A 12,267-nucleotide genomic window follows, 5' to 3' on the forward strand; every position below is an offset into this window, starting at 1 on the left:
TTCATGTGTGCTATAAAAGATAAGAATCTTCGCAAGAAGGTGGTGAATGTTGGGTATGCTCTAACTCAGCCGTCATTTCAATATTATCGTGATGAAATTAGATTGTCTAATGAAGACGCATGGAGATGGCTAAATAACATACCAGTAGAGCAGTGGACAGTGGCATTTGACAGAGGTTGTCGATGGTGCCACATGACAACAAACCTTGTGGAATGCATGAACGGGGTATTCAAAGGAATTCGAAATCTGTCGATAACCGCCTTGGTAAGATCAACCTATTATAGGTTGGCTTCTACGTTCACAACAAGAGGTGAAAGATGGAGTGCGGTGTTAATGTCCGGGCAAGTATTCAGTGAGTGTTGCATAAAGGTCATGAAAGAGGAGAGCATCAAAGCTAGCACACACGCTGTAACAGTCTTTGACCGTCATAGGCAAAATTTCAGCGGCCAGGAAACAATGGACCACAACGAGGGGAGACCAAATTTAGCCTACACTGTTAGACTAAACATAAGTTGGTGCGATTGTGGAAAATTCCAGGCCTTCCGCATACCTTGCTCCCATGTCATTGCAGCATGCGCTTATACCCGTCAAGATGCTTACAGCCATTTATCTGATATGTACAAGGTCGACACCGTCATGAATGTATAAAATCAAAGCTTCTCGGTACTACCAATGGAGGATTAATGGCCTCCATATGAAGGTGATATTGTTTGGCACAATGACAAGATGCGTAGAAAGAAAAAAGGAAGACCAAATAGCACACATATCAGAACAGAGATGGATTCCACAGATAAAATGATAAGATTATGTAGTATCTATCGTCAACGAGGACACAACAAGAACAACTGTCCCAATCGAGGAGCATCATCTAGGTCTTAAGCTTTTTGTAACATTATATTTATGTAACCTTCAATCATTATATATCATTAAGTTTTTATTACAACGAGGTTCACAACAAACATCAATACAAAATAAGCTATCTGAAAACAGAAATATTTCTAACTGATTACAACAATCAAATTGATGTCGTCTCGACCGAACATCATTTCCCTAGCATCCTTATCAGTCTTCATTCGCACCCAACCAAAGATACTGTCAAGTCTCTCAATACTTCTAATTCTTTTCCCTTCTGGTATTTTCCCATCTAACCAATGAACCAGCTCCCTCTTCAGTTGATCGAACGTAGTGATGTTCCAGAACAGCATCAGCATCTGAGATTTGTCTCTCGCATAAATCACCTTACCGTATCGGCGACGAACACTAAACATGATTTCCAAATGATTATTTGAGCTGTGGAACAATTACTCACACAACGCATCTATTTATAACACAAAAATATCATTTTACACTTAAGCTCCAATTGAATTGACACCTCCTCTTAAGCCCTACACAGGGGCGCCAATCCAATTGGCTATGGCACCTGCCCTAGTCAATCCAATTGGCGCCTCCATTCAATTTTTAAGAGGAGTCGCCAATTCAATTGGCGACTCCTCCTAAAAGTGGGGTAGTTTGGGGATATTTTTGAAACCAGTGGTATTTTGGGAATTTCCTTGAAAAAGTGGATTATTTTTGTAAAAATTTCACTTATTTGCAATTTTCTAAAAAATTTAGAGATAAATTTGAAATTTTTATAAAATATAAGAACCATCTTACAAAATTGAAAAAATAAATAATAAAATAATTTAACATTTGTATTATATAAAGTGAATGAGCAATTTCAAATTCTATACTTTTTGATGTCATTTGAAATTCCTTAAATTTAACTTGAATAAAATTCTTCATAAATTTAGATCATTTTAATAATTTCTAAAAAAATTATTCAAACAATGAATTTTAATAGATGTTTCATCCAAATATACTCCGAAAGAATTCTATCATTATCTGAGGATATTTGCGTTGATCCTTCACTAAAATATCATTGTCAGCCTACGGGGTAATTGTCCGTTGAATCCTCACTAAGAAATCGTTGTCATATTTTGAACATTTTTATGATGAATTTTAAATTTTCATAAAATATAAGGACCATCTTACCAAATTTGAAAATTTTAATAATAAATAATTGAACGTTTGGATTATATAGAGTTATATATACTGAATGGGAAATTTCAAATTCTTTATTTTTTGATGTTATTAGAAATTCCTTAAATTTAACTTGAATAAAATACTTCATAGATTTACATCATTTTATAAATTCTCCATATTTTTATCCAAACAATGCATTTTGGTCAAATCATTTTAAATTTCCTCAAAAAATTACTTTTCCTTATTAAAATGCTTCATCTAAACACACTCTTTAATTTTTAAGAAATTCAAAATTCTAAATAATTTAAATGGTTCAATTGAAATTCTTTGGATGGAGTTTAAAAATGATTCATTATTAAAATTTTAAAGGCCATTTTCATAAAATTAAAATTTTTGGATCAAAATTAAAATATAAAAAATAAGGACTAATTTGTAAATTTTAAATTTTAAATAACTAATTTGTAAAACTTAAAAATTATTGGAGACTTATTTGCAATTTTCTAAAAAATTTAGAGATAAATTTGAAATTTTTATAAAATATAAGAACCATCTTACAAAATTGAAAAAATAAATAATAAAATAATTTAACATTTGTATTATATAAAGTGAATGAGCAATTTCAAATTCTATACTTTTTGATGTCATTTGAAATTACTTAAATTTAACTTGAATAAAAATTTTCATAAATTTATATCATTTTAATAATTTCAAAAAAAAATATTCAAACCATGAATTTTAATTGATGTTTCATCCAAATATACTCTGAAAGAATTATATCATTATCTGAGGATATTTGCGTTGATCCTTCACTAAAATATGATTGTCAGCCTGCGGTATAATTGTCCGTTGAACCCTCACTAAGGATCCGTTAAACCCTCACTAAGGATCGTTGTCATCCTACGAGATAATTAAACATTGGATCTTCAAACCCTCACTAAGGATCGTTGTCACCCTCAAGATAATTAAACATTGGATCTTCGAACCCTCACTATGGATCGTTGTCACCCTACAAGATAATTAAACATTGGATCTTCAAACCCTCACTAAGGATCGTTGTCACCCTACGAGATAATTAAACATTGGATCTTCGAACCATCACTAAGGATCGTTGTCACCCTACGAGATAATTAAACATTGAATCTTCGAATCCTCACCAAGGATCATTGTCACACTACAAGATAATTGAACATTGGATCTTCGCTAAGAAATCCTTAATGACCTATGAAGTAATTACACAACCCTCACTAAGGAGTCCTTATCATGAGGCAATTCATTGAAGGATCAGCACCAAAGAAACTCTTCGCTTGAACATTCATTGAAGGATCGGCACCAAAGAAACTCTTCGCTTGAAAATTCATTGAATGATCAGCACCAAAGAAACTCTACGCTTGAAGGTTCGCCTCAAGCAAAAACCTTGCGCAATTAAGGCAAGTTTAAAACTTCAAGATTAATGGCTTGCCACGAACTTAAAGAAAAGATCCGCACTGAGGAAACTCTAAGCTTGAAGGACTCAACTCAAGCAAAACACTTGTGAAGCTAAGGCATGTAAAACTGAGATTATCGGGCATGTAAAACCAACACGTATAAGTTGTTTTTGCAAAGCAAGACACACTCAATATAGCTTAAAATTTATGGATCAATTAAATGCTTATAGAGGAATCCTGTGCATAATAAGAATAAGCTTAAGATTTCAAGGGACAAATATAACCCCCACAGTCTTACATGATATCTACCAAAAAGGAAAAGGAAAAAAAAACGCAGTATGAATTTATGTGAAGCAGTCAAATAGTACTAAATAATTGTAAGTATGTATTTAAAGGAACTAATTATGAATTGGTGACCAACGAGGTATTGAATCATTTTTTGCACAAAACAAGAGTGAGATTTTAAGGGAGGAAGAAAGGATGAAGAGTGTGACTCTACTTATTTACAGTGAACAAGGTATTTGTATATATATATATATATATATAAATTTTAGGATATTGTTTGCATCTAAATTAGAAAGTCAATCACAAAATGACCTTGCTAGCTCGATCAATGACATTCATATAATTATCAATCCCAGAAAATGTGAAGCCGTAGAAGCCAAAGATTTTTCCTTTTCCTTTTCATTCTAATGTCGCTTCCCTTCGTCTTGTTTTCTGTAAGGCTTCAAAAATTCAGACTATTTCTCATTTCTGCTAAATGGAATGCTCGGAAATAGCCAGAAATAACCCAGATAGCCCTTAAGAACAACACGGGCAAAATCACAATTAATGTGACAAGTATGAAAGTGCATTTCAAGGTTAGCGATTCATGTGGCCGATTTAATAATGGATGTTGATATCATTTATGTTTACAATACAATTGCAAACAGAACTACCTTCACCAAAGCAGTTTCTCAATTGCTGTATAAAGCGCAAACGCGTCCACCTTATGAATTTTTAAGGTTGGGAGAGCCAATGACACTGAAAGGTGTCTTTGCCTGACTACCCTTTGCACTACCAGAAGCCTGACCAGCAGAGCCTCTAGGATGTGCAGCCTCAGTTGCTACCATTGATTTCTTTATCTGCCAACAATATAACCAAACCAAGATAAACAAATAATAATCACCACGACAATAATAACAACAATAAAATTACATACCAAACAGTGATTGAAATATTAATATACAGACACAGCAAGGGTAGCACAAGAAAAACCTAAACGATGTTACTATAGCTGAAGAAGACAAAGAAAGGATGTAGAAACTTACAGCCGCTATGCGCTCCTTGTGAATATCAGTTGAAAGCTGCAAACCCCATCACAAAGTATAAGCCAAGAATATGAAATCAAAAGAAAATAAGACAATTAATTAAAACTTAAACATAAGGATGCAACAAAGAATGATAATTCTTACTGGTTTTCTGTAGTTTTTAATCTCATCGCCACCAAATCCAGGAAGTGTAATATTCCAATTTTTCTCTAAAAAAAGATGGATATAAACTGTGAAGTGCTGATACAAGGAAATCAGAACAGACAATTTTTTCAGTAACTTACCAAGATGTAAGAGTACGTCCTTGGCTTCCAGAGTTGTTGATTTTCGATGCTTCGCTAGTGAGCAACCAGACCTAATTATCTATTTAAAGGATAGATAAAAGGAAAGACATTATTAAAAACTATCTAATAAGAGTATATAGATAAAGAAAAATAAGGATCAGAGGATTATTATCTGAAAAAGAGGTCAATAGTGATTTTGAGCTCGTACATTTCTATGCAAACCAAATATTACAAAAGAAAATAGTTTACTGGAAATAGAAAATCATTAAATAATTAAACAACCCAATACTAATTACTTGAGGCCAAAACTATCAACCGCGGGTGAAAAACAAACAATTTATATGTTTTAAACTAAAATAATAATTTGAAAGAAAAAATCAAATGAAACTTCAAAACTCTAAAAATTCAGAGATTTATATATCGAATATTTGTTTTTACTTAATGTATATAGGATGAATGACAGGATCTTTATCAAACCAATATTCTTTAAAATTGTTAAGATCCACTAAAGAGGTTAAATAGCAGTCAGAGATTAAATCTCCGACAAAATAATAATGAAGAGATTCAAACATATGCTACATGTACCACACAGTGTTGGTATAATAATAATAATAATAATAATAATAATAATAATAATAATAATAATAATAATAATAATAATAATATTAATGAATGCTATGTAGCATCAATATGATACAAACATATAATTCTGTTTAATCACTTTTATTTTTTTTAGTTAGTTATAATATCTATGTGCCAGCATTCGATGTTTGTGTATGTGCTTCATAAATTATATAGAAATTAATGTCTACATTATCATATTATGCATATACCAAACTGTTTTTGGGGAAGGGAGGGGCTCTAGCCCCTGTTTAAACCTGTGCCTGGAGGTAAGCTTGCGAATAAGAAATTATAACAAAATAATAGAAAAATTCAAGTTTTCAAAAATGTGAACTATATCCCATCAGTCCATAACAACACAATACGCCAAAAAGAAAAAACTCACAGACTCCAGAAAATTTTCTGCAATATCGCCAAGAATGTCTGCAACTTCAGGATCTAACTTCTCCAACGGATCAACCTGATAATAAAGCAGAAATGTAAATATATGAGGAAAACATACCTAATTCATGAAAATGGGACTGCCATGCTCGTAAATCGTAATAAAATTATCAAAGCTGAAGGCCTTATGACATGTTGCATTCAATAATCCATGAACCAGAGTCAAATTGTAACTCGTCCATGATATCTAAGGGAAAGTAGAGTTGAATTTTACTAATTTAGTACAACAAAGTGTTAAGGAATCATGGTTCAGAAACAGTTGCGTAAGGAAATTGTAAGCAGTGAAGTAGTTCAAGAGCAAGGCATTGCAGTGAAGAATGTTTGCTCCGTTGTCATACATTCAGTAAGCTACACAAGTTTTCAGTCATGTATTTGAATGAGGAAACATAATTACATTCAACTAAAAAATTCTGATAGTTTGGATTGCTCAGTACATCCTCCACACACAACTTGAATGAGTATACTTATGTAACTAAAGCAATGTTTTGAAAACCAGACCAGACATTGACCCGGAAAAGGCACAGGTTTAAGGTTCAATGGTTCAGCCACAGTTGAACTGATGACAAATAACATTTTAAAAAATATGAAATATAGTCCATAAGACATGAATTTATGTACTGTACAATAAAAAATATGATCATCAAAAGATACATGACCATCTAAGGGACTAGATAAAATTTTATTATTTAGCATATTTAATATTATATTTATGACAAAATGTGTTTGGTTGATACAATTTTGTAAGGGTCCGTTTGGTTCAATGGAGGGGAGGGGAAGGATTTTAATAAAGAGGAGGGGAGGTAAGGGGATGTATTTTAGTTAAATGTATGTTTGGCTCAAAAGAGGGGGAAGAAGTTTTAATAAAAAATATGTTATTATAACTCCTCACCCTCCCCTCCCCTCCAAAACCCCCCAATTCGGGGGGAACAAAAAACTACTCCAGGAGGGATTCAGATTACTTCCCCTCCCCTCCAAAACCCCCTTACCAAACAGACCCTAAGATAAGCCATCCATAGGGTTTTTGCAAATATGTGATGGATCATTTTGTATGATCAAAATCCCTTACCTAACTTCACAATCCCTTAAAAACCCTAATTCCTAATCACATCTGCTGCACTCATTATCTTGTTTTCATTTTGGTCTAACTTTATGATCAGGTACATGGTTATTGGTTGCAAGAAAACAACAAATAAACAATAGAAGATACGTGTTTTCCCTATCTCAGCTTCATTTGAATTTTGCTTCGACATAGCACAATACAGTTACATGACAATTCTGCAATAAGAAGAGAATAACCTTGCAATGTTTTTTTCTTCTTCAAAAACATTTCTTTAACAAGTTCAAACCGTGCAACCGCCGACTTTTACCGGTTCCGGCGCTTTTTGACCGGGTTTGGCAGTTCATGGCAGGTTCCTGTAAATCCGGGTCATGGAATTTGTTTGGACCGGAATAAAGGCCGGTTTTCAGAACATTGGGGAAAAGTGCACATAAACCACAGTTGTTACGCCTTTTACAATTAGACACCTTTAACATCAATTTTGTCCCAACTGGTCCTTAACTGCAACTAATGTCACAATATGTTTTTTTTTTTGTTAACTTAGATTTACTCCTTAACAAAAAACAAATCACAACTTTTTGTTTATTAAATCTAAACCATTAAATTCATTATTTTTTATATATTTAGAAGAGCCTTTTTATTTTTAAACTTATATTAGATGCAATATAAAATGATACAGTTTATTGGTTAAGATTTTAAAATCTAAACTATAATCATTGGTTAAGATTTGTTCGTTGTTAATAACTTGATTCCACATTGACATAAGGACCAAATATAACAGTTGCTGGAATTTAATTTAAGAACTAACTGGGACGAAGTTGAAAGTGTCTATTTGCAGAAATCCTACATTGTAGCTAGAAAAGGATAAAACCTACATATAAATACGGTAATCCAGTAACCCATACCATTTCGTTAATTGTAGCTAGAAAATATCAGTAAAAGATTGTTGCATAAACCTCCTAAACACTTCATTATTCAAATTAAGGTACTTAATGGAATTTGTGAATTGATTAAAAGTACCCAAAAAAAATCATTTTATGATCAAACAGTAAGAAGTGTTAAAAGAAAGATGTAGCAAAATGCTTCATCACCAATAGATTCAAATTCAAATTGCTAATAAAAAAGCAAAGCCTTATTCACCAAAAAGCACGAATAAGTTTATAACATAATAACCTCGTTGTCAAAATCCTTTTTTTTACTTTATCAGTTTATTGTGGATAAAAACTACAAAGCATTTACCATGAAAACTTTAGAAATGTGAGAAATATTTGACCCAGCTGAGAAACCCATGCAAATAAATCCATGATATTTGTTGTGAACAACATATGACCCAGATATGTTTTTGACAAAGAACATGCAGAACCTTCATAAACCCAAAATTACTAGCTAAAGCAGCAGTTACACTTACACCCTCCCATTGATCTATCTATACATTAATACAAAATTACTAGTCCCAGTTTAAATGGTTCAAATACAACTGATAAAACAAATCCCAGAGCAAAAAAAAAAGCTAACTCTAAGATTCTTAGTAACTTCAAGCACTCATAAGCCATCATCCAATTTCTTACATGACTAATGGGGGACCTGAGGCAACACAAATCTATGAATGGACCTTGGGAGAAACTTGATAATTCTTTTGAATCATAACAGGTCAGTCTAAACTATGTTTGGATATCTAATAAATAGTTAGATGGAATAGAATGGGATGGGATGGAACAAAATGGAGCAAAATGAAATAAAATTACCATTCAATTAATTGGATGTTTATGGGATGGGATGAACAAAAAAGATGGTTCAACCCTAAACCACTTAATTGGAGGGGAAGTGGATTATTGGATGCAACTATATGCAGTGCACTTCATCATGTTCTATTTCATTTCAACCTATTTTAAACATCCCAAAAAATGGACCTGTTATGATCTTGTTTCATTTAATCTCACTCCATTCCACATATGTTTATTTAACAATATGTGCTGGTAAATAACAAGAATACGAAATGTAACCAAAAATAATACATAAAAAATATGAAAAGTGAACCTAGAAAAGCCTACTATAGAACACAAGTTGTGTGGCACACCTGATTGACTAGCTCATGGATGCTTCTTTTTCCGAGAACACTCTTACCCAACTCTTCTGGATCTGCATTTGGTAAAGCATTTGGTAATCTACTTTGACTCCCTGGTTGAACTGCATTAGTTTGTGCAGCCACAAGTGATGAAGGTTTCTGATTTCCTGGCCCCTGTAGCCTCGTAACCTGTGGCTGGTGAGGCACATGAAGAGCTCTTGAAGGTGGAACTTGTTGCCCAAAATGCTCCTGGGCTTGATTAGGAGGCAAAGGTTGCGGCTGCTGTGAAGCTGTTGGCATGGACTGCTGCTGCTGCTGCTGCTGAGAAATATGTGTCCTCTGCTGCACGGATTGTGGGTTCAATTGCTGCCTATACGCCGGAGACGGCAAAGGAGGCTTCCCTGGCGGCCCAGATGACAACCATGGCTGATTAATTGACTGCATATTTTGTGATGCACTTGGAGATGGAGTTGCAGGTGATCCCACAGATGAGGGTCTCATAAGTCCATGACCTTGGAAGCTCTGAAGAAAATATAACGAGCTAAGAAATCAAAAACTTTTCCCTCCAAAAATTGTGTTTGTATACGGGGCACAAAAAATTACAAGCATAACACATAAAAAACTCGTAACCAGGTAACAACTAAAAATAAGAAATGTACAATGTATTAAGGCCCTGTCTGGACAAACAACTTAATTAAGTTCTTAAAAGCATAAATGATCATAGTGCAAAAACGGCCACAACAAAACGGTATCGGCAGGTTTCAATACCGATACCGTTGTCACCGTTTTTATGTTAAAGAACAAATTATAGTTAATTCACACTCTGAGGACCGCAATCAGTATCGTGACACATGTACCGACCGAAATAGCGAAAGCCTTTACGCAACTGCGACCGTTTTTTAAACTTTATAGCTATTTGCATAACAAAAGACAATAAAGTGAAACCGTTTTCTTATAAGCTATGAACTATTTCCATAGGCTATCATGGACAGCTTGTGAAGGTATCATAAGTTGTTTAAGCAAATAGATAAACTCAACCAAGAGAATCAAAATAGCCTCTTACATACACTAAAAAATTTCAAGCACAGAACAATACTCATAAGTAGCATTCAGTTTCACTTTCTCAACAGAACAGAGCAAACCCAAAATACTAACTTGTGAACCAGCTGGTTGATTATTTTGGGCAGGGGGTTGTGGTCTAAGAGATGACTGAACCGGTCTCTGTTGATGTGAAGGCATTCCACCAGGCCGCAATTGAGAACCCGAACCTAAAGATCCTAGTATCCCCATTCCTTGCATTGGCGTTCTCACCTAAACGTTAAAAACAACTAGTGAGAGAGAGAAAAAAAAGCATAAACAGTAACATTCATTCACAAAGCTATTAAAATCAAAATAATCATTATGTAAAACCCTACCTGAGTAGTATTAGAATTTGAGGTAGAATCCGATCGACCCAGTCCGCCGAAGTGTTGCCCAAAGGAAGAAAACGGAGGGGAAGGGTTCTGGTGGTGCGCGGGTACACCAATTGCCATTCCGCCTCTTGGCGCGGAAGCGGAGGAAATTGACGATGAGGGAGTGGACGGGAAAGATGAAGCTGGCTGAGGAGTTGCAGGTGGGATCGAGGAGAAGTGCGAGAAATGGGACTGTGGAGGCGGAGGGTTTCTGCTGAATGAAGGAGGCGGACGAGGTTGAGGAAGAGCTGGAGTGGGGGGTTTGGGGGTTGGAGTTTGGATTAGGTTAGGGTTAGGGATTGGGGGAGGATGGGATGGTGCTGAAATGGGAGGGGTTGATGAGGAAGATGCAGGGAGAGAGGATGGCGGTTGTTGTGGCTGAGAATGTACGGGTTCGGCGGCATTCCTAGCGGTGGTGCCGGTGGCCGGAGGTTGGGATTCCATGGAGTTGTATTTGCGGTGTTACTAATATAATTCAAATGCGCTCCATTTATAAAAACAGTTTCGAGATGAATAAATTCTATATAGTTTTTTTTATTAGAATGAGGATCTAAGTATAGGGATTGTAATCCCCAACATATCACTCATTTCGGACATAAAATGAATCAAAAATACTGTACTCCCTCGTTCTCAAAAGAGCACTCAATCTTTATCATCGTTACTATCCTTAGGAATGTTTAAAACCGAAACAGTTTAATAAAAAATTGTAAATTTTGATTCCAATCTATTTGAATTCCAGTTTAATTTGTGATTTATATTTTACAAATCGAATAAAATTACATAAAGTTATAATCTAAATTTTACTTAACACATATTCAACTCAAATATAAGTCTATGTTCTCTTAGTTTTATGAATATACTAATGATTTTCTCTTACTCATATTTAGAGTTTCAGTTATAACATTCTCAAATCTCTTCAAATAGTATCGCGTCTTCTTCATTAGATGATTATTGTCTCTTCTTTTCTAATCTCTATTGTCTAATACTCTTTCTTGTCCATCTTCTCATTTTTATGATACTCGTTTTTATCGCATATTTTCTTCTGTAATTTTTTCTCTCTTTTGTTCTTTCTTTTTCATCTTCGACAATCTCTCATCTCCTCTATTTTTTTCATTATAATATTTTTGATATTATTTTATGTTTATCATTTCAATTTTGTCTAATCTGATTTTTACATATTAAATGGGAAGTTGTTGACTAAATATGATGAGTTTTGTTATTATTTAGCCGTGTATGAATGACTAAATAAAATATTATGTTGTCATCTATATATGTATGTATGGTTCAATAATTTTTTTGTCAAAACTAAACAAATCGAATTGAATCAAACCGCATTGGTTTGGTTCAATTTTATTTTAAAAATCCAACCGAACCAAACCAAATTACACATTTTTTCTCTTACAGTTCAGATGAATATTAGCGTTAAACCGCACTACGAACACATCTAGCAAGCGCCTCCGCACATTTATTGGATTTGCAATATAAATGATGTACCACGGCCTTCCAATCTAATTCTAAAACCTGGTGAATTTTTTGAACTAGAATACTTCCACAAGGACTTCTTCTACCACCTTGTAAAATAGCTTGAACCA

General features: G+C 34.1%; 1 protein-coding gene across 2 annotated transcripts; it reads right to left on the reverse strand.

Annotated features, from left to right (window-relative positions):
* Positions 1-3,808: 3,808 nt before the first annotated feature.
* Positions 3,809-11,345, reverse strand: LOC127092084 (transcription initiation factor TFIID subunit 12). 2 transcript variants are annotated; one of them, XR_007792106.1, is made up of 9 exons: positions 10,640-11,345; positions 10,380-10,535; positions 9,237-9,746; positions 6,047-6,121; positions 5,041-5,119; positions 4,901-4,965; positions 4,757-4,792; positions 4,385-4,570; positions 3,809-4,163 (listed from the first exon to the last, which is right to left on the reverse strand). XR_007792106.1 is itself a non-coding variant. In XM_051030884.1 (8 exons), exons 1-8 carry the CDS (start codon positions 11,117-11,119, stop codon positions 4,436-4,438), a joined length of 1,536 nt encoding a protein of 511 aa, XP_050886841.1. In that variant the 5' UTR covers positions 11,120-11,345; the 3' UTR covers positions 3,809-4,435. The 2 variants fall into 2 exon arrangements, 1 of the variants encoding a protein (XP_050886841.1); XM_051030884.1 differs by having other exon boundaries at positions 3,809-4,570.
* Between the last annotated feature and the right edge of the window lie 922 nt (positions 11,346-12,267).

Source organism: Lathyrus oleraceus, chromosome 6 (genome assembly GCF_024323335.1).
Source record: "Lathyrus oleraceus cultivar Zhongwan6 chromosome 6, CAAS_Psat_ZW6_1.0, whole genome shotgun sequence".
Classification (NCBI taxonomy): Eukaryota; Viridiplantae; Streptophyta; class Magnoliopsida; order Fabales; family Fabaceae; genus Lathyrus; species Lathyrus oleraceus.